The 26,639-nt window shown below is 37.1% G+C and overlaps 2 protein-coding genes and 1 non-coding gene across 3 annotated transcripts; 1 reads left to right on the forward strand and 2 right to left on the reverse strand.

Moving 5' to 3' along the window:
- Positions 1–3,292: 3,292 nt before the first annotated feature.
- LOC103945883 (protein FRA10AC1) lies at positions 3,293–15,147 on the reverse strand. The gene is made up of 11 exons (XM_009356474.3): positions 14,866–15,147; positions 14,707–14,774; positions 13,691–13,772; positions 13,516–13,599; positions 13,358–13,397; positions 12,847–12,892; positions 12,039–12,097; positions 11,130–11,197; positions 4,241–4,324; positions 4,090–4,148; positions 3,293–3,795 (listed from the first exon to the last, which is right to left on the reverse strand). The coding sequence occupies exons 1-11, from the start codon at positions 14,919–14,921 to the stop codon at positions 3,698–3,700; spliced, it is 744 nt and encodes a 247-aa protein (XP_009354749.2). The 5' UTR covers positions 14,922–15,147; the 3' UTR covers positions 3,293–3,697.
- On the reverse strand, positions 11,535–11,670 carry LOC125478406. Its single transcript, XR_007259232.1, has one exon. It is a non-coding gene; the product is annotated as a small nucleolar RNA snoR137 (small nucleolar RNA).
- A 3,856-nt stretch (positions 15,148–19,003) lies between the features above and the next one.
- On the forward strand, positions 19,004–26,436 carry LOC103945881 (cellulose synthase A catalytic subunit 3 [UDP-forming]). Its single transcript, XM_009356472.3, has 15 exons — positions 19,004–19,368; positions 19,648–19,801; positions 20,467–20,662; positions 20,947–21,167; positions 21,258–21,372; positions 21,464–21,662; positions 22,254–22,520; positions 22,656–23,001; positions 23,089–23,226; positions 23,377–23,502; positions 23,600–23,812; positions 23,918–24,182; positions 24,375–24,577; positions 24,949–25,299; positions 25,606–26,436. Exons 2-15 carry the CDS (start codon positions 19,778–19,780, stop codon positions 26,188–26,190), a joined length of 3,249 nt encoding a protein of 1,082 aa, XP_009354747.1. The 5' UTR covers positions 19,004–19,368; positions 19,648–19,777; the 3' UTR covers positions 26,191–26,436.
- Positions 26,437–26,639: the final 203 nt, after the last annotated feature.

Below are 26,639 nucleotides of genomic sequence, written 5' to 3' on the forward strand. Positions count from 1 at the left end.
TTTTATTTCTTTTTAATTTGTCTTGAATAGCTAACTTTGCGAGTTCAAATCCCTCTTTTCCTATTAGTGAGAAATTAATAAAATGAATGGTGCGAATATATAGCAAACTCTTTATTTGTCTCAAAAAAAAATTCTTAAGTTTTTCATAATTTTTAGGATTGTTGTTGCAACTTACAAGTGGTGAATTGTTATGTTAATTAGAATTTTTTTTTTAAATTTATTGTGTATCAGGTTCAAACGTCTCATCCTCTTAATTATTTCAGAATAGAAATGTTACTTGTATGAAAAAAAAAAAATAGGATAATTGTTGCTTCTCAATTTTTCTTTACTTTTTAATTTTTGCAATTACATATACAAGAAAAAAAGATGATTAAAATAAGTGCAGGGGTAATTTGGGCAATACACCAATTGCTCTCCAACTAGTAGGCAAAGGCAGGTAAAGTTTTTTTCGATATTCTATTTTTCCACTCTGAAAAAAATTTAAACAAGAAGTATTTTTTTTTTACAAATCTTAAAATTTAACTTATCCAACAATAATAAATAAAATGGTAAACACTACTATCATTGAGGATGATGAGTTAACTTTAGTAATCTTAAAAAGATCATTTCTTTAGATTTTTTATAAACACTAGGATATAAATGTTAATGATTAAATTATTATTTAAATACTTGATTAACAAGTTTATTTTATATGTTTGTGACGCATTATAATAATGTAGTCCAAATAGATGATTTTCCCCTAACATTTTTCATTTTTAGAGAAGTATGGAAGCTTGGCCAGCGAGGATTTTGTAACCCAACATGTTCGGATCTTTTTTGTGAGGATTTTGAGGATCTTTAAATCGTATTTGTTCATCATACATTATATAATAAGTTTTTATTGAATATTAATAATGTTTAATTTTAAGTAAAAAAATTAAAAAAAATTTGACCTTATAATGTATGATGAATAGATATGATTCATAGATTTTTAGAATCTTCGCAAAAAATCCAGCTAGAATCCGCATTCTTTTGTACCTATATGAATACCGCAACGTGTCGGGCTAGCAGCGTGTCCCATGGGTCTCACTATACAAACCGGCCACGTTGGGTCCCTTTTAATTATATTCGTCCACCAAAGGCCTTGAGCATTTACCCAACGAACCAGGGTAGCAGCCAAAAACATGTGCTACCGGTGCCACGCAATGGACTTGGGAATCTGATGGGCACCCAGGTGTCTTGTAGAACGTGTTGTGTTGGTAGGTATGGCATTTTCTGTTTGGAGAGATTTTGTTTTCAAATTAGACGAGAACAATTTTTATGATACGGGTTTATTATCTTTCAAACTCTCAATTGAGAGAAACGAGACATAGCAACACACCGAGCATGACCATTCGATATCTGAAATCAACAACACAATGTCATATGTGATATTGAGATACATTTCTTTTAGACTCTTATTGATTTGTGAAATTGTTTCATAAACACACCTGATCTTAGGTAAATATTCTTCAAGGATTCAAATGTAATGATAAAGCAATGTTAGAAGAGATAGATCTTATTCTGCCGAATCTAGTAGCTTATGCTTGTAATTAAGTAGAGCACTAAAGTGATTGTTTGTGTATGATGGTTGAGTTTGGTCATAAGATCATCTCCATCCAATGACTATAGCCCATATTTAGCAAAAAACTTGACAAAATTAGTCTCGGAAAAAGGCTAAGGAGAATCAGGCTAAAAGAGTAGGGCTAAGTTTGGCCCTAAGACAATATGTAGTCCCACAACATGTTAAACTTGGCCTCAAAAAGTGATAAAATATGAAGGGAAATAAACATAGCCTTACTTACATGGTTGGAGTGGGAAAATTTTAGCCCTAAAATTGTTTTTAGAAGATTAATTGTTAGAGGTGCCTGGTTGAACCTTCAGCAGTCATCACCATTACTATATGCTTAGGTTCGATTCTCATTAAAACGAATTTGAACTAAATTATGACTAACTCATTGTGAGATTGAGTTCATCTTCTTCCCCTTAGTATAGATAATATCGTATGTCCAAATTCGCCTTTGGTGAGAATCAAACCTAAAACCTCTCATTTACAAATGAAAATGAATATCACTAAACTGTAGTACTAAATGGTAGAAAATACCGTTTGTTAATAAGAAAAATTCATAGTCTTATGTTTTGAGATTGAATTACAAATGCGCGACTAATATGATAAAAGACAGAATTGCAAAGCTAACGGGTTTTGGACGAGAAAAACATGGACAGTCGAGCAAAACGCTCGTCCCTAGTGCATCAAACATTATCCTTGTCGTTCCGTGGAAAATTGCCGAATATGCACGTTCAGAAGGGGCTGTCAAACATTCTTCTTGACGTTGGCTAGGGAGTTGCCAAATGTCTTCCCGTTTGCTTTTTGAATTTTTTGTTCGACTGTGCACTACCTAAGCTTCCCCTATCCGTTCGGTGCTGGTTTACTGAACAAAATGCGAACCAAGAAATTTTTTTGAGTCCGAAAAACATGCAACGCTTGAAAAAATTGTTGTTGTACTTCATTTATGAGAGATTTTTTAGTGTGTCTTAATCACGTGGCAGAACATCACATGTCATTATGTCAATGGAGCGACGCTTAAAAAATAACTTTACTCCAATTGTACAATGACATGTGATGTTCTGCTCTGTATTCCGCACGCATTGAAAAGTCTCTCCTCATTTAGAACATCCGAAATGACTTCTTGGTATCTTTGAAAGTTTGCCTAAATGCAAAATGTGTAAGGTAGAAGAAGTTGGATTTGTGTTTTAAGGGCTTGAACCAACACACAAACTGAAGGCTTCACCAAATATATTGTACCGTCCTTTTTAACTTGTTCCTTGTCGTGGTACATCTTCAACTTTGTTCTCCTCAAGAATTTTGTACTTTCTTTTTGTCCCCTTGGACAAGTCAGAGAAAAAGGAAAATGCCATAAATTTCATTTCTGTTTTTGTTCCTTGACAAAAAAAGCTAGAATCAATGGTGTCTCGAGCTAGAATCAATTTTAACATCCCGTTCCATACTAGTTCTTTGCGTCTAAGAGCGTGTAGCGTGACAACGCATAAATGGTCTGGATCAACTGATCAAGTCAACACATCAATGGCTTGTACCAAAAACCCAAATGGAACTGAAATGTGCTTTGGGCAGCCGACAACGACAATTTGTTTCTTACGTTAATTGAGGAAGAACATTCCCTCGTATTCCATCACTAAGTTAAAAACTCCGGAATGTAGAAATCACATACTGTACTATTTATACCGACAAGAATATTTAAACAAAGAAACAATGTAAATCAATCCGAAACAAAATTATAAAACCTCATTGGTTTTTCTGACAAGTTATATTTACTTGAAAGACAGAATGATTTTCCTCTAATATTAGCTTACAACACAATTCGATCGTTACTGTATTCAAATTACAAACAACGTCAGGCATGGCTGTTCCATTGTCCCCGTGCCCCTTGCAGTTGGCTTCGAAACTGGGTTACCACGAAAAATGAATACGCAAACAGCCCTTCGATGCAAAAGGCAAAAGGCAAAGGAATTTCAGCAACTCATGGCCCCTTCAACTGAAGGCAAGGATGTTTCATCAAGACATGCTTCGGCCCACCTCTGGTATAGATTTCACTTCGCCTTCATTCACTAAGTGGGGCAGAGATTAACTGCAGATATGATGGCCCTCAATTAGCAAGTATCAAGGAAACATTCCCTCGAGATACTCTTCAAACTTATCTGTATCATCGTCTTCATCATCAACTCTATCTTCTCTAGTGGAGATTGAAGCCTTTTTCCCTGAAAATTTTATTTGAAATGGCATAAGCTGAAGATTTTGAGTATGAAATGACATAACAAGAATGATGTCTCATCGTTATAGCCAGGTTGGGGCTGAATGCGCCCATTAAAAGAATGCCATTCTCCTTGAACAAAAAATGCAGAACCAGGGGACATGATAGGCACGTATTTTCTTTAAAAAAAATGTAATTTAAAGAAAGATATTCATACATTTGCAATCTTAATATAAACGACGCCATCTCAGCATGTAAAACAACCAGTATTTGTAAACCATAAAATGATATAAATGCAAACCTTTTCTCCTTTCTTTGCTCCCCTCACTATCAGTATCATCACTATCACCTGATCGATTCCTGCAAGTGAGGTTTTGGTTATTATGCATACCAAAAATACCACACAAAAAGGAAAAGTCCTATGTGGAAAAGGATGCAAATCAACTTGAGACCTCTTTCTTCTGTTCTCTTCCTTCTTTTCTTTTTCCATTTGCTCTTTCTCTTTCAATCTTTTGTAATGAAGCTTTTCAGAACATCTGTTAAGAGAACAGTTTAATCCAAACGTCAAAAGGAAGACAATTGATCAAGATCCAAACAGAACAGAGTGACATCTAGTGACAGGTCACCAGCAAAGAAATTAACAGCAGGCTAACAAAAATTAATTAGCAAATTAAATGCCAGCGTAACTGTAAACACGAAAAATTCCTGAAACAAGAGACAAGAATACGTGTACAAAATATATTTTTGTATTAATGATTTTGGGGTTACAATCTCTTTGTAATTTGGTCCTCTGATTCTATCTTCGTAGGGTGTAGGTTTGTGGATGAGTTGTTGATCCAAAGGGCCGTCGGGGCTTGATCTAAGGATGAACAGTTGATAAATGGATCTTCAAGGGGCGTTGGGCTTAATCTTGAAGAATGGATGTATGAGTTTGTTGAGGTTGTTGATCCAAAGGGCCGTTGGGGCTTGATCTTAGGATGAACGGATGATGAATGATGAACACTTTTTTCAAGGGGCCGTCGGGGCTTGATCTTGAGTTGGTGGGAGTTCTTCAAGGGCCGTTGGGGCTCGATCTTGAAGGAGGATTTGACGAAGAACGAAGAGTGATTTCTTGATCCTTCGGGATTTGCTTGAGAGCTTTAGAGTTTCAAAGCTTCAAAATTTTGGTGTAATGTAAATTTCTCTTCCTTCTTTTTTTCTCCAATGAATGCCTTGGCTTCTATTTATAGAATTCCAAAACTTGATTTTTAGATTTAAATAATCAGATGAAATAAATCATTTCTGCCAGGTATTGACGCGTGTCCTATTTGATGACTTTTCCAATTTATTTCGATTTTTCGTTGAGTCACACGCTACATGTAAAATTTATGTAACACGTGAGCATTGAAATTTTAATTATTGATCAACATTCATTTCACCGAAATTTTGATGTCTACAAATGCCCCCACTTCAAGGCGCGTCGTATACATGTGCTTGTCACGTGTAGAAGATGCGTTTTGAAGTCCCTTAATGTAGATGTCAACCCAAGGGCCGTCGAGGCTTGATCTTGAATTGGGCTGGAAATTTCTTCAAGGGCCATCGAGGCTTGATCTTGAGTTCGACTGGAAGATTTTCTGGTTTCCTCCAATCGTTGATTTTCCACAGGCTTAATCTTGAATTGGGCTGGAGGATTCTTTGGATCTCCTCCGAAGGTCTGAACTTACTCCTTTTATCTGGAGTTGAATTTGATTCAAGGATGGTGAACACTTGATTTTGAATCGAACTTGTGATTTCTTCGAGGGTCATCGAGGCTTGATCTTGAATTGGAAATAAGACCATGAATGATTTCGGGATTCAGACACATGGCAGGCAAGCACGAGGTGGAAGTGATGACCTGTTTCTTTGTTCAATCTGTCCAATTCATATTTGAAGAGGCTTAGAGGATGACTTAGCATATGCAGTTATTGCGTTTGCTGACGATCCACCAGATTGATGTTTCATTGTCACTCATCTTAGATGTTCTTCAAGCAGATGTGGTCCCTTCTCTGGAAGTGTATCAACCGTTGAAGATGACTACTCGAGAGCAACGCTAGGTAAGCAACCAGGGAATAGATTCCAGGTAGTCGGTTCCAGATCGGAAGACTGACTCCAAGTGCCGGTTGATTGCTCTTTTCACTTTGCCATGCGAGTAATAACAAGGACAAAGGAAAGGACATGGAGAAAGCACGATATAAGATACCTTTGCTTTTGAAGAAGCAGCGAATGAATCAGCACATATATTTGTTGTGCTTGTCTCCACATGCTTCGATGTATCATTTTCACTTGCCTTACTTGCTCCCTTTGCAGAAGTGGTATTTCCTTATGCAGGTTTAGCATCTTCTCGTGTAGTATTTGTCCTCTAATGCAGGAGTGGAATGCAACCTTTGCATTTAAATGGTGCTTCAAAACATTACTTCTCCACGACGATGAGTACTCGAGAGCAATGCAAGGTAAGCAACCAGGCAAAGGTTCCAGGCAATCAGTTCCAGGTCGGAAGTTTGATTTCAGGTTCCGACTGGTAACTCTATTTCCCCTTGTCCTGCAGGTAAGAGCAAGGGTAAAGGAAAAGACAGGGAAAAAGCATGATATGAGATACTTTTTTGCCTTGGTGTCATTTGTTTGCAAGGGTATTCCTGGAGAGGAAGAAAACTGAGCATTTTGAGATGCTTTGTTGGGAGTGTACTCTCGGAGGTGAGGAAGAGTTGGGCATTTTTTTTTTTGCAGGTCTGCCTTGCCATAAAAGATGAAGGTCGACATATATAGGGATTTCCCAATAGCAAGTGGTAGTGCGGATGCGGCAATGACCTCCACGCGTCTTCAACTTTGTCAGAGATCTTTTGACAAAGTTGCACGCGTTATCTGAAAAGCCGAGATTGCGGCTTTATCACCCACGCTTGTCGGCAACCTCCACGCGTCTTCAACTTTGTCAGAGATCTTTTGACAAAGTTGAACGCTTTATCTGAAAAGCCGAGAGACCTCCACGCGTCTTTAACTTTGTCAGAGATCTTTTGACAAAGTTGAACGCTTTATCTGAAAAGCCGAGAGACCTCCACGCGTCTTCAACTTTGTCAGAGATCTTTTGACAAAGTTGAACGCTTTATCTGAAAAGCCGAGAGACCTCCACGCGTCTTTAACTTTGTCAGAGATCTTTTGACAAAGTTGAACGCTTTATCTGAAAAGCCGAGAGACCTCCACGCGTCTTCAACTTTGTCAGAGATCTTTTGACAAAGTTGAACGCTTTATCTGGAAAGCCGAAATTGTGTCTGAATAGTTAGCGAACTTTACGCAGGAAAATCCGGCTTTGAAAAGCGGTGTCTCTTCAATTTGAATCGGTGGTTGTGTCGCCTCTCCCTTTATAGAGGTGATCGATCACCTCTAACATGCACACTTTGAAGATTGCCCATTCGTGAAAATCGTCTCCGGTGTATTTTGTTTTAACGGCCCTTTGAGATTTTACTCCATCCAACCCTTCTCTTTTAACACCTTCGAAAATGGCTAACCCATCTAACATTTGCTTAGATTTGAGTCTCAGCAGTGATACGGGCGTGCCGCGTCAAGGTAATGTATGGCGCCCTTCTTTCTTATCTTCTAATGGCCCTCTTACAGGTAAAGATTCCGTGATGAAGGATGCAACAACAGCTACAATAGTAGTTATGAACCTCCTCACTCCTAGAGATAGTAGGCTGCTTTCAGGACGGTCTGATGAGTTGGCCGTTCAAGAGTCCCTAGCTTTCAGTGTTCAGTGTGCGGGCTCCGTGTCCAACATGGGCCAACGCCTACTTGCTCGATCCCGTCAAGTTGAATCATTGACGGCGGAGGTGGAAAATCTTAAACAAGAGATCCAACAACTTAAGCGTGAGAATAGAGATTTGCACGTGCTTGCAAATAATTATTCGACGAGCATGAAGAGGAAACTTGATGAGCTGCAAGAATCTGAAGGTCGAATTCAAAGTGACCGTCACAGGCTTGCGGCTTTCTTCCAGAGGCACCTTTTTCCTGCGTCATCTAGCGTTCCACCAAGTATTGAGGCCTCGAATGATCTATCTTCGATGCCTCCCGCTCCTGGAGTTTGGCCAAGTAGTGAGGCTTCACGTGAACAATTTTTGTGAAAGCTCCATCTTTTTTTTTTTTTTTTTTTTGTACGCACTTGTAATTTATCGGAAATTAATGGACATACTTTATTTTATTCAGTGTATTGTGCTAAATACAGATAAAACATATACATCACTAAGATTTTTTTTTTTTTTTTTTATGTTTGATAATGGCCAACTTGGCTATGTTTTCGGCTAGACAGCTGCTTGCAAATACTTTTGGCTATAAAAAAAAATTATAAAGAAAGAAAGGGAGAAACACCTTTCCTTGTTTTGGGGAGGAAAAAAAGAAAAATGTTTTTGTTTTTTTTTTCTTTTTATTTTTTTTTATGTTTGATAGTGGCCAACTTGGCTATGCTTTCGGCTAGACAGCTGCTTGCAAATGCTTTTGGCTATAAAAAAAAATTATAAAGAAAGAAAGGGAGAAACACCTTTCCTTGTTTTGGGGAGGAAAAAAAAGGAAAATGTTTTTGTTTTTGTTTTTTTTTTTTTTTTTCAACACCCGTGAGTTGGTTCAAGTGAAGTTAAATAGCCTTTGAAGCAAAGGGAAAAGTGAAGATAGCTCATTTCGGTTTTGGAGAAAATAGAGAAGAAGAGAGAGCTCAATACTCTGCTAAGAAAAAAAAAGAAGCTGCAAATAGAGAAGAGAAGCTGCTGCTTCATTCGGTTAGTAATCATCTACCAAAGTAGTTGTTGTAATAACTTTGAGCCATATGTATAGAGAAGAAATTATTCATTATATTTCTTCCTCTATACAAATAGAGGATTACTAACCGAAATGACTAATTTCTCCTCTATACAAATAGAGGATTACTAACCCAAAAGCTCTCACACACCAAAGAAACAAATAGAGGAATACAAATAGAGGATTACTAACCGAAATGACTAATTTCTTCTCTATACAAATAGAGGATTACTAACCCAAAAGCTCTCACACACCAAAGAAACAAATAGAGGAAGAAATATAATGAATAATTTCTTCTCTATACATATAGCTCAAAGCTATTACAACTACTTTGGTAGATGATTACTAAACGAATGAAGCAGTAGCTTCTCTTCTCTATTTGCAGCTTCTTTCTTTTTCTTAGCAGAGTATTGAGCTCTCTCTTCTTCTCTATTTTCTCCAAAACCGAAATGAGCTATCTTCACTTTTCCCTTTGCTTCAAAGGCTATTTAACTTCACTTGAACCAACTCACGGGTGTTGAAAAAAAAAAAAAAACAAAAACAAAAACATTTTCCTTTTTTTCCTCCCCAAAACAAGGAAAGATGTTTCTCCCTTTCTTTCTTTATAATTTTTTTTTATAGCCAAAAGCATTTGCAAGCAGCTGTCTAGCTGAAAGCATAGCCAAGTTGGCTACTATCAAACATAAAAAAAAATAAAAATAAAAATAAATAAAAATAAAAAATAAAAAAAAAACAAAAACATTTTCCTTTTTTTCCTCTCCAAAACAAGGAAAGGTGTTTCTCCCTTTCTTTCTTTATAATTTTTTTTTATAGCCAAAAGCATTTGGAAGCAGCTGTCTAGCCAAAAGCATAGCCAAGTTGGCCACTATCAAACATAAAAAAAATAAAAAAAAGATGGAGCTTTCACAAAGGTTGTTCACGTGAAGCCTCACTACTTGGCCAAACTCCAGGAGCGAGAGGCATCGAAGATAGATCACTCGAGGCCTCAATACTTGGTGGAACGCTAGATGACGCAGGAAAAAGGTGCCTCTGGAAGAAAGCCGCAAGCCTGTGACGGTCACTTTGAATTCGACCTTCAGATTCTTGCAGCTCATCAAGCTTCCTCTTCATGCTCGTCGAATAATTATTTGCAAGCACGTGCAAACCTCTATTCTCGCGCTTAAGCTGTTGGATCTCTTGTTTAAGATTTTCCACCTCCGCCGTCAATGATTCAACTTGACGGGATCGAGCAAGTAGGCGTTGGCCCATGTTGGACACGGAGCCCGCACACTGAATACTGAAAGCTAGGGACTCTTGAACGGCCAACTCATCAGACCGTCCTGAAAGCAGCCTACTATCTCTAGGAGTGAGGAGGTTCATAGCTACTATTGTAGTTGTTGTTGCATCCTTCATCACGGAATCTTCACATGTAAGAGGGCCACTAGAAGATAAAAAAGACGGGCGTCATACATTACCTTGACGCGGCACGCCCGTATCACTACTGAGACTCAAATCTAAGCAAATGTTAGATGGGTTAGCCATTTTCGAAGGTGTTAAAAGAGAAGGGTTGGATGGAGTAAAATTTCAAAGGGCCGTTAAAACAAAATACACCGGAGACGATTTTCACGAATGGGCAATCTTCAAAGTGTGCATGTTAGAGGTGATCGATCACCTCTATAAAAGGAGAGGCGACACAACCACCGATTCAAATTGAAGAGACACCGCTCTTCAAAGCCGGATTTTCCTGCATAAAGTTCGTCAACTCTTCAGACACAATCTCGGCTTTCCAGATAAAGCGTTCAACTTTGTCAAAAGATCTCTGACAAAGTTGAAGACGCGTAGAGGTCTCTCGGCTTTTCAGATAAAGCGTTCGTTCGGGTACGTCTAGATATGTTGATGCGAGAACAAGAACAGCTGGGCATCGAGGCATCAAAACTTGAAAGTGTTCTCAGGGAGCAGGGAGCTACACTTTCTCAATGCCAAGAGGAGATTTCACGCCTAGAACATGAGAAAGACATGGCTATAGAGTTGCCCATCCTGTCTCTCACCGAGGTAGAGACTTTGAAGGCTTTGGAAGGCTTGCTTGAAGACCGCCTTCTTAGTTTTAGGGACATAGTTTTCGAGTAGTGTCTTCTGCCCTTTTTCTTTTGTAATCAGACTTTTTTTTTCCTTTAAAGAAATAAAATGTTTGCTTTCTTGAGTTTGCTCTTTATTCTTCAAAGTGTTAGAGAATATATATATTTTTTCTAATACATAGTAACATATGTATTTTTTTTTTTTTTGTAATAAAATTGACTTTCTTTAATGAAACATTTATTTATTTATTTTGATGTGACTGTACTTGAAGTTTTGAAGTTTCAAGTTGCCTACGTACTCTTCCAAAGAAAAGATCAAGTCATAACGTAGTTCAAATGAGTGATGGTTTTGATGATGATTTTGCCGTACACAGTTTATGCTCTTGCGGGCCAGGAGCGTGGCACGTTTGCTTTAGGGGTAGTAGCAAACTTATGCAAAAAGAAATGACCAAAAATACAGAAGGAGCCTTAAAGAGTATCAATAAACACTAACCTCTGACAAGTTACCAATTTGACAAGGGCTTGTTTGTTTTCTCCAGCTTCAAAATAAGAAAAGTTCACCTGCAAAATAATATCCAAAACAATTAAGATGCAAAAACATTCTAAGTGATGTAAATATGGATAAAAGATGCCGGAAAAGTGATCTTTGGGACTCCTAATCCAGAAGCTTAAATACCAAAGAAAATAAAATCTTTTCCGCATTAAAGAAAGAAGTTCAGAGCAGGGGAGAAAAGTTTTGGTCTTGACGCCACAAAAAGTGCATTTTACCAAAACTATTGATGTAGACCACGACACACCAACTCCCTTAGGGCACTTCTTGTCTACACAACCTAAGTCATAAAGAAAAACCAAAGAGAGGGACCCCTACAAAGATTACTATTCACGTGAATAGAATAAAACATGTATCAGGAGACGTAAAATAGTGCAAGCAAAAATGCACAGTGCTGTTTAGTACTGGAAATTCTGTCTATTCTTCAAAAACTTGATCATCCCCAACCAATGAAATTTACAGGGAGATCACCATAAGAATCAATCAATTCAACTGCTGTAGAATCTAACCCTATAACCAGACCACAACCATTTGAGATAAATGCGTAGCTGTTTTAATTTGTGAATAGAAGCTACTCTGTTATTCTGTTCCTTTATCCCTCTAGACATATAAACGTCGAAAATAGTTCTGGTTCTAATGAAAATAATCATAATTAATGTTTACAGGAAGGAAAAGCAACATTAGAGAAAATTATTCACATGGAATGCTACATCGGTTTCACCACAACGTTCCTTCTACACAAACATTAAATGCACAATTACCAGATCGCCTTTTCAAACGATTCAATGAATTTCACATCCCATCAAATACTTAACGATCAATTAGTCATGACTAGCTAGTGCAGAAACTTGCCTCATAGCTTGCTAAGCCATCTTTTACATCACAATGTTTGTTACCACATATGAACTGCCCTGTCAGAAAACAGTATCAAGTCAATTCTAAACTCCAGCTCCATTCACCATTTGAATAAAATAATACATCATAGAATGCTGTCGGTAAAAATCTACGCAAACAGGGTCAACCAAGGAGTTTTTGGTTTGAATGTGGAACTTTTTTCTCTTGGAAGTGGATGGGCCTCTTCTTCCTTTCCTTTCTCGAGAGTAGGGAAATAATCAGAGTTAGGTGGAAGAAGGAAGATAAAAGAAACACAGAGAGCTTAACATCCCAACCCCTATTGTGACCAAATTGGCTATTGTTTTTCTAAAAGGCAACAGTATAGTGGCATTTTAACTACCATGCAAGAGAAATAAATTTGAAAAACTCAGAAACCACAGTTTTCCAAACAAGGGAAAAAGAAATACATTGAAATTTTGAAGGATGCATGCTACCACGAGTTAAGCCCAAATTTTAGTTTTGAAAAGCTCAGAAACCACAGTTTTCCAAACAGGGGAAAGCAAATACATTAAAATTTTGAAGGACACATGCTACTACACGAGTTAAGCCAAAATTTAATTCTGTAGATGTGTGACATTCTACTTATATTAGAAAGTAGAAGATTCACACACTACAAACATTCTTCCAATACCTTGGAAAACAATATCAATTTTAAATGCACACTCAAAGAACAAAAATCTTGAGACTCAAGAGGAAGGTAAAAAGACAGGTTTTTAAGTGTCCAGATGAGGGGTACCTTTGCAGTCAATGAAGAGAATAAAATTACCTTTACCAGATACGACTTCCTTCTCTGTCCTCCACCTTAGACCAATCTACAGGGAGAATTTTAACAAACCAGAGAACATTATTTAACATGCTGGCTTGTTATTTACATCATGGAAAAGAATAATCATGTGTAAACAATGACTTAAAGGCTATACCTCCAAGCACCACATTAGAGTCATAATATACAACTGTATACCATTAAAAAAAAATGAACTACAACGTATTATCTAGCATTTAAACAGACCTTTTGTTTTTGTAACCATTTCGTTAGAGTAAAATCATCATAACTTAACTTCAATTTCTTTCTTGACCAAACTAAACCTTCAGTTTCCTTATTATTCAAGTAAAATTGATAAACTCTGACAATTTCAATTGGACATGCAAAATCTAGCATATAGCAGTCAAATTTTTTACCTTTTCTATTGATAACACATTTATGCAGATTCTATACTCCAACTACAAAAAAACAAAGACATTACCTTAACAATTTTGTATCTCGTTTAACTACTTACCTTACCACTCTTGTAATGTGACATGTCCGCTATGCAGTATCTTGAACGAGTTTAAGGCAATCAATGTCACAAGCATCAATAGGCTAAACAAGTTGATAACAATAAATTTCAATATTCAACCCAATTGAAGAAAAACAGCAGCAATTGGCAAAGGATACTCTTTAAACAGCTTGTCATAGTATCGCTTTACCAGCCTTTGCTCCCAAGATCGGTCCATATCATCTTCCTCGGATCTTATGAACCTATCATAATTAAATGATTCCAACAAATATTTACGTCAGAAATGCGGGTGCAATCTACCACATTAGAGAACAAGGACTACAGCTTCCGTACCGATACCCTTCCCTTAGGGTGTCTTGATCTGTTTTAACCGGGAGCTTGACATGTGAAGATTCTTGTCTACCATAAAAGTTAACTGCAACACAAGGCATTCATCAAGAGTTGCCAAAGCTGAATTATAAAGAAAAAAACCACCAAGATTAATGACAAAAGCAAAAGGGGTACAAAATATTGAACAAGAAACAAAGTTGTACATATACCAAAGTACCAAAATACAAGAAACAGCTGACAACAAAATCCTATTAATGAAACAACACCATGGAATTAGGATTTAGAGAGAAAAATGTTCACATTGATGAATTGGAAAGCTTAAAAGGTAAAAACTTATACGTGCACATGGACAAAAAAGCTCACACAACAAAACCTTAACACTCAGATGGCAATCATAATGAAGCATCCAACATGGCTACAACGCGTCTAATAACGCCAAAGTGTACCACTAAGCATATGACTAGTATTATAGCTACCTTCCCATAGATCTAGTAGCTTACATAGCTCAGTTTTATAACAAACGGAGAAATGCAGTGTCATGAACAATCCCAAATGGTAAAAAGCAGTGACACTAATCCACAAGTTGATAGGATATGGCACCAACCATCAACGGAGGAGCTCCCCCATCAACGGTAACAGATATTAATATGTTTCACGGTTATATTAAAACAAAATTAACCACCCCACACCCCCGCATAAAAAATAAAAAAAAAAAAATAAAAAATAAAAAATAAAAAATAAAAAAAAACCGAAAAAAGGAATTTATTATTTGTGCATATTTGTATGGACAACTGTAGCCTCCCTTCCTTCTAATTGGAGGAGACTGTTCATCATCCATTCGCTCTAGGACGTTAGGATTCAACAAATAAAGAGCTCACTATTTGTGAATGCTTCCTTTTGGTCCTTTCTTAACACTAATTAGCTCCAATTAGTTCCAAACTTTGCCATTTCTTCAGAGTAGAAACCCAAATTCTATATTTGACCCCATATATATGTGTGTGTGAATTGCATAATCGCACCGTAATCTTGGACGAACTTTTTGTGGCGGTCGTAAGCGTTGAGGCCGAGAATGTGAGCCTGGTACTGCCTGAAATCCTCCCAAAAAAACAAGAGATTAAATTGAAAATTTAAAGGACAATTGGACAGAGAGAAAGTCACAAAAGAGGGGAGAAAAGTACTGTTTTCTCTCTTCTCTGTCGAAGATTGCAGATTTTAAAGACCCAAACGACGCCATCGATTTCAATTTTCCGCTTCAAAGTTTCTTTCTTTTGCTGCAGTGGAACCCTGACTGAATGGATCCCAAACCGAGCTGAGGCGGCGGAAGAAGATTTACGGCGTTTGGATCGCCGAGGCGCTTATGCAGGAGGGACACTCTACGAAGCCTGTCCTTTTGCACTCCTACCAGCGTTGAATGCTTCTCCTTTTTTCTCTTTGGAAAATACCTTTCGCCTCATTACATATTTCGTGACAATTAACAATATTTTCAGGGTTTTTTCTTTTTTTTCTTTAAATTCTTGAATTTCGTCATTCAATTTTGTTGTAGTTAATATTATTTAAAAATATTGAAAAAAAAAATTATTATTTAGGAATGTGATTGCATAAATTAAAGGGGCTTTTAGATCTAGATCTAAGAACATAGATGGTTTTTAGGAGTGAGTCTAATTATCTAATTACATGTTTTTATTTTTTTATACTCATTTTATATTTTTTTTAAATATTAAAAATCAATTAAAATATTCTAATATTATGCATTTTTCAACTCCAAAAAATCTAATTAATATCTTTGTTTGGGCCCAAAATAATATTATTGGGGCGAGTGTAGGTTTGTGCTTGGTCCAAAGCTGGGTCAAAATACTATGGGCCGCCTCATGATCCCGGGCCGTTTAGCAGGGATGGTCAAGTCCTATCGCAAGGAGTAGTTCCAGTTAAACAAAGAGGGTCGGGGAAGTCCTGGTGCAACTAGGAATCTCGACCAGCAATGAATAAAGCCCCGAAGGGGGGTGAGTTCAAAGTCCTAATGGGAGTAGGGTTGTTCGAAGCAAAGTTGGAACATGGCAAGGACTCCCAATCCAGATAGGGGTTTAATTCGGTCTCAAGGAGTTGGTACTATAAATACAAGAAGTCATGCAACAAAGAAAGGACCTTCAATTCAACATACAATTGCCATGCGCAAAACCTCTCAAACGCCTTGAGATTTTTCCTTTTCTTTTTCCGCCAACACACCTTCAGTTTGGATAAACAGCACTGTGGAGGCAACCAGCTAAAATCTTCAGTTTGGATAAACAGCACTGTTGCAGTAGAATCAGCCGACCGAGGAGCATCTTCAGTTTGGATAAACAGCACTGTGTCGAGGTCGACTAGTTATCTATCCAAGTCTCGGCCGAGGAGGGTTTTCGAATCCTTGGTGGTAGGGGTCATCTTATCAGCCTTCTCGGCGAAATAAGGTGTTACAAGTTACGACATTCGTCGTATTGGACGCTGAGTGATTTTATGATTAGATATTCACAAGTGAGTTTTAGAGTTCGGCATTCTGACGGCCAAATCACATTCACCATCAAGACCTACATCACCTTTGAATATTTGTGTCCGTATAACCTGGTGTTGATTCAATGTGCTTATACTCTTACGAATATAATCACGGTGACCGAATTGGGCACCAACAATTTGTGAACTTCACAAAACTAGCAGCCTCGTCTTTAGGCTCTAGAACCCAAAGACCGAGAGTGTTCCTTCCTCGGTCGCAGTCACAAGATTAAGAAGTCAACAACGCACTCAACGTGATAACAACGAATTTTACTCATCGGTCGAGCTCGGCCGACGAGTTGGCACGCCCCGCATTCAACCAAAGGACTTAGTTAGCTTATTAATTATTCGGTCTGCGCATCGCGTAGGCTTTGTAATTTTTAGGGTCAACAATCTTACCAAAAAAAAAAAAAAAAAACTAATATACTAACATAAATTATCTATAAAACATTGTACCTTAACTCAAGTAACAAATATATGAGTATATATTATACATGTAAGCAAGATATGAAACCTAACTAAAGGGTAGGAAAAAACATAATATACTTATAAGCAAGACACATGAATTTGTGATACGTTGATTATAAAAAAGAATATGTCATATAGATATATAAAAATAAATTAACCTGATATAGGTTGATTATAAAAATTAAAAATAAAATCTATAAATAGGGTTTAAAGCAGGAGGAAGAACAAAAAATAACAAAAAATAAAAAGAAATAATCAAAGAGATAATTAGGAAGAAATTTGATTTTTATAATAAATCTTATCATTGAGTAGATAATTATTGATTATAAAATAATTAAATTTAAGGAATTGAACTTATTTTAATAAATTGGACTATTCCTACTATTGGCTAAAAATATTGGACTTATATCAAGTTTTCCCTAAATTAAAAGTAGTTTTTGCGATCAATTCATAAAGCTAAGCTCATTTGCTCTATTCGTCCCTCTCTTACCTCACTCCATAAAGAATTTGGGAGAACACACTATTCTGATCTACTTCGAAATGCATAGTCTTTTGGTAACTATTCATCCTTAAAGGGAATTCCACTTCAAATCATAGTTAGAGACATTTGTTGGATTATGAGTTTTTTCTAAGTTGAAGTAAGACGATCATAATACAAGCACCTTATTGGAAGTTCACTCATGAACTCAACATCTTCGAATCGGACTAAGCTGTCTAAATGGATCAATGGTGCCACCACACCCTCTAAAATAGTAGGTAAGACATGCATACCTTGCTGAGCTCAACCATTTCTTGCTCCGCAAGACGTGGAAGCATGTTCGGTTGGGGATCATATTGATTTCCTAGCTTAAAACTGCATTTAGTCTCATTATATCCTCTCAAATCATTTTGTTTTTCAAAATCAAGGCATTTTCTCCGCATTTTGTCAAATGGACGTTAAATTAAAAGGAAATCTAATAAAAAAAGCTTGAAAACTTTGAGTTTTAACGACAATGACAAAATAAAGGGTAAAGTGAATAGTACCATGATTGATTTTTTAATATAAAAAAGTGGTTGTTCGTTAAAATGAACAGTATATAGAGCTTTTTGTTAAAATTCCCTAAATTAAAAGGCACTAAGGACATTTTACTTTTTACGACAACTCTTGACCTCCAACTTGCCTGTTTAAAACAATCTCAATTTCATCTTTAACAACTTTAGTTCAAACGCAGGACCCTTCCACTTAGTTACCTCCCGACAAATGAGAGGATGGTAAACTATTGGGGGAGGTAATTATGGAGAAAAATCCTTGGATTTGCATTAGAGTCATAACAAATGTAATTGAGATTGTTTTAGCAGCAAAGTTGGTGATAAAGAGTTGTATAAAAAATGAAATGTTCATACTTTTTTTAGTATCGTTAATGGCTTAGACCCCCCCCATTAGTTGCATGAAAGAGAGAGGAGTCTGTGAGACCGAATCCACGTTAAGGCACAAAGACGTATTTGTTTTCCCCCATTATTTTAAAGCATTAGCTGACATTTAATTTAAAACCCATTTGAAACATAAACATAAACATAAAAGATGAAATTGTTAGATTTTGAGAAATTAATTGGCAAAATGAGATAAAATCAATTTCATAACATACGTTCATTATATTTGGATGAAGAAATTTAAGATTCTTAAAGAATTTTAAAATGACTGGATTTTATTTCTTAGTATTTGTGAATTTTTATTGTTTGGTTAACTTAACATTATGTTTGGATTAAAAAATTTTAAGATTATTAAGAAATTTTAAAATGATGAAATTAGAATGACGAGATTTTATTTCCTAGTATTTGCAAATTTTATTGTTTGGTTAACTTAAAAAAAACAATAGAATTGAATAGGGAATATGTTATTTTTAAACTCTTAATCATATAAATTAGGAAATGACACATATTTACATGAAATTTAAATAATTGGAGGTCCTAAATTTCAAATTTTTTTACATATAGAAATTCTAAATTTCCATGTTTATGAATCTAAACAAGAGAATTGATCAATATTAATTTAGAAATTCCGAGTTTAATCTAAATTCCAAGTTTATTTTCTTTATCCAAACACAATGTAAATGACAATTTTTAGACCAAATCATCAAATACGCCAAACAGTAAAGTTTTGCTTTCACCTTTCATAATTACATTTTCTATATTATGTTTTGCAACTTTTCTTATTAAAACAATTTTATAACACATAATTTTTTGACGTAATTTTATAAAATAAAATTATTGAGGTAGTTGATGTGTCTTCTTCTACAACTAATGCACCTCTGTCTCTAACAGCGTCGGTGGGAGTGAGAGAGTCTAAAGGGCTTCGAGTTGTTCCTCTGTCCCTTTCGCCCCTCTCAAGTCTTAAGCCATTTTCTCCTCTCCCACACATTATATAAATATTTACAGTTATACACAGACTGAGACACCTTTTAGAGAGAGAGAGAGAGAGAGAGAAAGAGAGAGCTGTGATTGGAATTGTGGTTTTGTCTGCTTCAGTTTATTAATTGATCACTCTCTCTTTTGATTTTTGGGATCCAAGCAGTGAACTTTTCATCTGGGTTTTTTCCAGTTTGTCTAATTTCTGAGATCTGCTGGAGAAGTGGATCGATTTTGGTTTATTTTCAATTGGGTGTCCTGGATTTGAAGAATTGGCGATAAAGATCGATTCTTTTGATCTTAAGGTATGGTTTCTGGTTGGATTTAAGTTTTGGTCCTTTTTTGTTTTACATTATTATTCGGCTTATGTTTCTTACATTAAAAGATTAGATTTGGAAATGTTGACTGTGCTGTTCTCCACTGGATATCAGCTTATTTCAATCTGTTTGGTTACCGAGAAAACCGGGGAAAATAATCGTATTTTAATTTGCCACAGTTGAATAATATATTCAGTGATCTATGGTGTAGAAAATGCTTGCTGAAAGGTGGTAAAATCTGATTTTTCTTTACCTTCCCTTTTCCAGGTGCATAATCCAGATCTTGGGATTTTGGAGTGGAAAAAAGTTACTGCGATCTTAGACATGCATAGATCTTGTTGAGCTTGAACAAGAATTTTGAGCCATTGTTCACATCTGAGCAAAGGAGAAGGTGGCAATGGAGTCAGAAGGAGAAACTGCGGTAAGCATCATAAGCATTCTATTGGTTTTTTACAATTTTCCCTTTGTTTGATAAGAAATTGGGCGAAAGTGATAGATGTTCCCTTTCTGAGTGAAATACTTGAGTGGGTAGTGTTGCAATTTCAGTTCCCGAGTGATGAAAGCTTTGAAAGTTTCTGTCTGTCTTCAGCACATTTTCCTAGCAAACAAATGGGGCATTAGATTCATCAAGGGTATGTTTGCGTGAGGGGCCTCCAAATTCTAATGGATTTAGGCAAAGTGGTGAAGAAATGGATCACAAAAAGTTAGATAGGAGTGATTAGAAATGCACAACATGAAACCCTTAGATCACTCACACATGCTTTTGTAATACTCATGTGATGCATTTCTAATCTATCTTATCTAACCTTTTGTGATCCATTTTTTCATCACTTTACCTAAAACCCATAGAATTTGAGAGTCCGTCACCCAAACATACCCTAAAGATTTTGACTATTTCCTGGGCAGTGACCTTGTCTTTTTTTGGGGGGAGGATGGGGGATTTTGAGTTTTTCAAATTGATGTTGTAATTAAGTTTGGTTGTTCACTGCACTATCACGATTAGCACGTGCTCCACAACACCTGTCATTGCAGCCATTGTCAATGCATATTACTAAACTATGTCTATATGAATGATTAACTACTTAGGCAAAGCCCATGAAGAGCATCGGGGGTAAGGTCTGCCAGATCTGTGGGGATAATGTTGGGAAGACTGCAGATGGGGAACCATTCATTGCCTGCGATGTCTGTGCCTTTCCTGTTTGCAGGCCATGCTATGAGTACGAGAGGAAGGATGGAAATCAGTCTTGCCCTCAATGCAAAACCAGATACAAGAGGCACAAAGGTTTTTAAGACTTGTAATTACTTTAATTTCATTACTTTCAATATCATCATTTAGTGAAGTTGTCAGCTAATCTTTATTTGCTTATAAATATTGCAATCACAAGTATGTCTAAAAAAGGCCACATTACTTGAGTTTTATAAAATGTTGGTAATTCTCTTTGGCTAGTTTATGGGAAAGAAATTTTCATCAGAACTTGAATTTGTGCAATGTTGCAAGACCTTGATTGTTTTTATCAAACACTTAATGTATGTAATCACTTCTTATTTTTGCATGGTTGTTTTCAGGAAGCCCTGCAATTCTTGGTGATAGAGAAGAGGATGCTGTTGCTGATGATGGTACCAGTGATTTCAACTATACTTCAGAAAATCAAAACGAGAAGCAAAAGATTGCAGAACGCATGCTGAGCTGGCATATGACATATGGCCGGGGAGAGGATGTTTCAGCTCCAAATTATGATAAAGAGGTTTCTCACAATCACATCCCTCTACTCGCTAGTGGCCAAGAGGTAGGCCAAAATACTTTTGGAAAGCTACTTTCATGCTTTATGAAGAGCGTTTCTGGAATTACTTACCCTCTGTAAATTGCCAATTTTTAGGTTTCCGGAGAACTGTCTGCCGCTTCACCAGAGCGCCTTTCAATGGCATCTCCTGGAGTTGGTCCTGGAAAGCGTGCCCATCATCATTCTTATGGATCAGATGTTAATCAATCCCGTATGTCTCTCTGCACATTTGTGACATGTTCTCAGTCTCTATATGTGTTCCTGCCAGTATTGTCTCAACGTCATTTATATTCTTTCTGCAGCTAATATAAGGGTTGTGGATCCTGTGAGGGAGTTTGGTTCTCCCGGGATAGGAAATGTAGCATGGAAAGAGAGAGTGGATGGCTGGAAAATGAAGCAAGAGAAGAATGTCATTCCAATGAGCACTGGCCAAGCCACTTCAGAAAGAGGCGGTGGAGATATTGATGCCAGATCTGATGTGATTGTGGATGACTCTTTATTGTAGGTTCTGCCTCATTTTCTTTGTGGTTGAGTTAGCCTGCTTTTGTATCTGGTTTTGTTAATAGTTTGATTGTCAAATTAGAGAAATTTAAACTTTGCTTCTTGTCTTGGTGGCATAAGTGCTACTGCCACGAGACAGTTTAAAATCTAATAATATATGGAGAGGCTGGGAAAACCTTCACTACAGCAGTATTTGTGCACATAATGCTCAAAGTCGAACACTTTATTAACACCAGCAATGATCTGGTTGTCAACTACTCATTATTGTGGGTTTTCTCTTGATTAAACTGCAAAGTTTCTTTTTACTCTTTGTTGACAGTTTTTAGCATGGCTTAGAACCTTAAAAGTTGCGACTTATCTTGTTTACATAAGCTTTCCTGCTACTAGAAAAGTCAAAATCTAAAACTATGGTGAGGCTAGGCTGGTATAAGGCAAACCTTTGTTATAGCAATAGTTATGAACATACTACGTATTGCTCTGTAGCACTGTTGTTTTCTGTCACTTAAATTCGATTGACATTTTTTTTCTTTGTTTTCAAATTACATTGTAGCAAGAGTTGATTTTCATGTGGATGCTCTTTCTGTTTTGCAGGAATGATGAAGCTAGGCAGCCTCTCTCCAGAAAGGTCTCGATTCCATCTTCTAGAATAAATCCTTACAGAATGGTCATTGTTCTGCGGCTTATTATTCTGTGCATTTTCTTGCACTATCGAATAACAAATCCTGTGCCCAATGCCTATGCTCTGTGGCTGATATCAGTCATTTGTGAGATTTGGTTTGCTATTTCCTGGATTCTCGATCAGTTCCCAAAGTGGCTCCCTGTAAATCGTGAAACATATCTTGACAGACTTTCTTTGAGGTGGGAAAATTTCTTTGCGAATACCCTTCGTTACATAAATGATTAAATTCGTTTGAAAATGTCAATTAGCAGTGTCATTTCAGATTTGTTTGCCCATGTATTTTGAGTTTAATTCCTATTTCATTTGAGTTGCAGATATGACCGAGAAGGAGAACCGTCAAACTTAGCTGCTGTTGACATCTTTGTCAGTACTGTCGATCCATTGAAGGAGCCTCCTATGGTGACAGCAAATACTGTGCTATCTATTCTTGCAGTTGACTACCCAGTTGACAAGGTTTCTTGCTATGTTTCTGATGATGGAGCTGCAATGTTGACGTTCGAAGCTCTGTCTGAAACTTCAGAATTTGCTAGGAAATGGGTCCCTTTCTGCAAGAAGTATGCTATTGAGCCTCGGGCTCCTGAATGGTACTTTTCACAGAAGATTGATTACTTAAAGGATAAAGTTCAACCATCATTCGTCAAAGAGCGTAGAGCAATGAAGGTAGGCCCTTAGCGTAAACATCTAAAACACTCTGCCCCATTACAAAAGTGCTCCTCCTCACTCGTAGTCTTTCCTTTTTGGTTTCAGAGAGAATACGAAGAATTTAAAGTTCGTGTTAACGGGCTTGTTGCAAAGGCCACAAAAATACCCGAAGAAGGATGGATCATGCAAGATGGTACCCCATGGCCTGGAAATAATACTAGAGACCATCCAGGAATGATTCAGGTGGATATATCTTACGTGACAGATCTATTTAAGCTATGGGAGATAGTTATTGAAGTTGATACTGACTAATTGACGCTTGTTTGGAATGCTGAAGCTGAGTTAATATATTACTTTTTGTACTAAGAACTGTATTTATCTTTCCACTTTCAGGTTTTCTTAGGCCAAAGTGGAGGGCTCGATACTGATGGTAATGAACTGCCACGTTTAGTCTATGTTTCTCGTGAAAAGCGTCCAGGTTTCCAACATCACAAGAAGGCTGGTGCTATGAATGCACTTGTGAGTATTTAGTATTTTTATGTTCTAGAGTTGGTTTATCACTTTATCTCTGTAGAATTAGGTTTTTTTCTGTCTGATGCCAATGACTCTCTTGCAGGTTCGAGTATCTGCAGTCCTCACCAATGGACCTTTCCTGTTGAATCTTGATTGTGATCATTACATCAACAACAGTAAGGCCTTGAGGGAAGCTATGTGCTTTCTAATGGATCCTAACCTTGGGAAAAATGTGTGTTATGTTCAGTTCCCACAGAGGTTTGATGGTATTGATAGAAACGATCGATATGCCAATCGTAACACTGTTTTCTTTGATGTAAGTTCTCTATCCTTGCAGTAACCACAGAACAGACAGTTACTTATTTCACCATGGGCTTGCATAGACTGATTAATATGTTGTCCGTTTCCTTCTGGATTTCAGATTAACTTGAGAGGTTTAGATGGTATTCAAGGGCCTGTTTATGTGGGTACTGGATGTGTCTTCAATAGAACAGCTTTGTATGGTTACGAACCTCCTGTCAAACCTAAGCATAAGAAAACTGGAGTTCTATCTTCACTTTGTGGTGGATCACGGAAGAAGGGTTCAAAATCAAGTAAAAAGGGATCTGACAAAAAGAAATCAAATAAGAATGTCGATCCTACTGTGCCAATTTTCAGTCTAGAGGATATTGAAGAGGGGGTGGAAGGTAATTTGAATCTCCGTTTTGTATCTTTAGTTTGTTCATATTTCATTTGTATATTATGGAGGCAGAGTACAATACATATAATGCCTACTTCCAGGTGGCATGAATAATGAGTCAATGCAGGAGATTTTTCTTCTCTTCCTGTTATTAATTTTATAAGTTGGAACACTCAACGTACATTTTATTCAACATCAGGTGCTGGATTTGATGATGAGAAGTCATTATTGATGTCACAAATGAGCCTAGAAAAGAGGTTTGGCCAGTCTTCTGTTTTTGTTGCCTCTACACTGATGGAGAATGGCGGTGTTCCTCAATCTGCGACATCAGAAACTCTACTTAAAGAAGCTATTCATGTTATCAGCTGTGGATATGAAGACAAATCTGATTGGGGAAACGAGGTATGCCATTATTTTTAATGCTTCTGTTACTTTATGCAGTATCCTTTTATTTCCAATGCAACGAGGAAAGAATAGCAAATGTTGCTTAGTATCACCTTGAAATTCGTTTGTCTAGACATTTAGAAAATTAAGCTACCTAGTGTAATTTTGTGTGGTTGAAATATGCCACTGACTGTGAGTCTCTTTGACACTTCAAATTTCATCAACTTTCATATAAATTCTGATTCTCCCCCCTGCTTTTATATGTACTTTCCAAGGATTTTCAGTAGCAGTCATTGGTTTAGATTGGACTTAGGTGGCCTACTTTTATTTTCTGTTCCCTGTTGTCATTTTTTTTCACTCTTAAGAGGATGATTATTTGTCTCCCACAGATTGGATGGATCTATGGTTCTGTCACAGAAGATATTCTTACAGGATTCAAGATGCATGCCCGTGGGTGGAGGTCTATATACTGCATGCCTAAGCTCCCAGCCTTTAAAGGGTCTGCTCCTATTAATCTTTCAGATCGTCTGAACCAAGTGCTTCGATGGGCTTTGGGATCTGTGGAAATTCTTCTTAGTCGGCATTGTCCCATCTGGTATGGTTACAGTGGGAGGCTAAAATGGTTGGAGAGATTTGCGTATGTGAACACTACAATTTACCCAATCACTTCCATACCTCTTCTCATGTACTGTACACTGCCGGCTGTCTGTCTTCTTACCAACAAATTTATCATTCCACAGGTTCGTTACATCACAATAATTGCCCTTTGTGCATACTCTTCTGTGTCTTTAATATTTTCTTGTGGCCTTATAGAGCACTGCTTCTATTGATCGTTTTGCAAAACCTGCTGTTTTAATAGTTTCGGAAGGCAGTGATAAATTTTCTTGGTTTTATGAATTGAGGAGCCTCTCAATTCACCATAATAAATATACTTTACCTGTAAACCATGACATAGAATATCTTTACATTGATAAAATATATAATTTTTCCCTTAGTTCATGCAGATTTGTGTATAGACTAAATTTGTTGGCTCATTCTGGCTGCAGATTAGCAACCTTGCGAGTATATGGTTTATCACCCTCTTTCTTTCCATCTTTGCAACTGGTATTCTAGAGATGAGGTGGAGTGGCGTTGGAATCGATGAGTGGTGGAGAAATGAACAGTTTTGGGTTATTGGTGGTGTTTCTGCCCATCTGTTTGCGGTTGTCCAAGGTCTCCTCAAAGTACTTGCTGGTATTGACACCAACTTCACTGTCACCTCCAAGGCATCAGACGAAGACGGGGACTTTAATGAACTCTACATGTTTAAATGGACAACCCTTCTGATCCCACCAACAACTCTCCTCGTCATAAACTTGGTGGGGGTTGTTGCAGGTATATCGTATGCCATCAACAGTGGTTACCAATCATGGGGTCCCCTCTTTGGTAAGCTCTTCTTTGCCTTTTGGGTGATTGTCCATTTGTATCCATTCCTCAAAGGTCTCATGGGGCGCCAGAACCGTACGCCCACCATTGTAATCGTGTGGTCGATTCTCCTTGCTTCAATTTTCTCATTGTTGTGGGTGAGGGTCGATCCCTTCACCACGACAGTCACCGGTCCAGATATCGAGGAGTGTGGAATCAACTGCTAGACAGAGAAACGACAATGTTACTTATTCACATTCAAATTTACTTTGTTCGTTCGCCCAACTAAAGCTCGAGAGGTGGGAGTTAATTATACTTTGTTCTGATGTTTGTTTCTGTGAACTGGTTTGTCCCTTCGAAGAATGCACTGTTTGTAGATGGTACGAGGTGAAAGAAGAATATGTTTTGTTGTAATGTATAAGGGTTGAATTTCATGTAAAATTTGAAATTAAATAGCCAACTTATTTATGAGAGCTGAAAACCGTCACTGAAAGTTGAAACAGTAATTTATCACACTTTTAAACCCTACATGGAAACCTTTCTCCTATACTCGTACAATCATATTCTAAGTTTCTAACTAGCGACTATTTCAGTTATGTGAATAGTTTTGCTGGTCACCTATTAAGTGATGATGATGAACTAGTTCATTGATTGGCGTTAGATGATCGAGTTTGAA

The sequence above is a fragment of a genome, unplaced genomic scaffold, assembly GCF_019419815.1.
Source record: "Pyrus x bretschneideri cultivar Hongxiangsu unplaced genomic scaffold, Pyrus_bretschneideri_v1 Contig24, whole genome shotgun sequence".
In the NCBI taxonomy this organism is placed as follows: domain Eukaryota; kingdom Viridiplantae; phylum Streptophyta; class Magnoliopsida; order Rosales; family Rosaceae; genus Pyrus; species Pyrus x bretschneideri.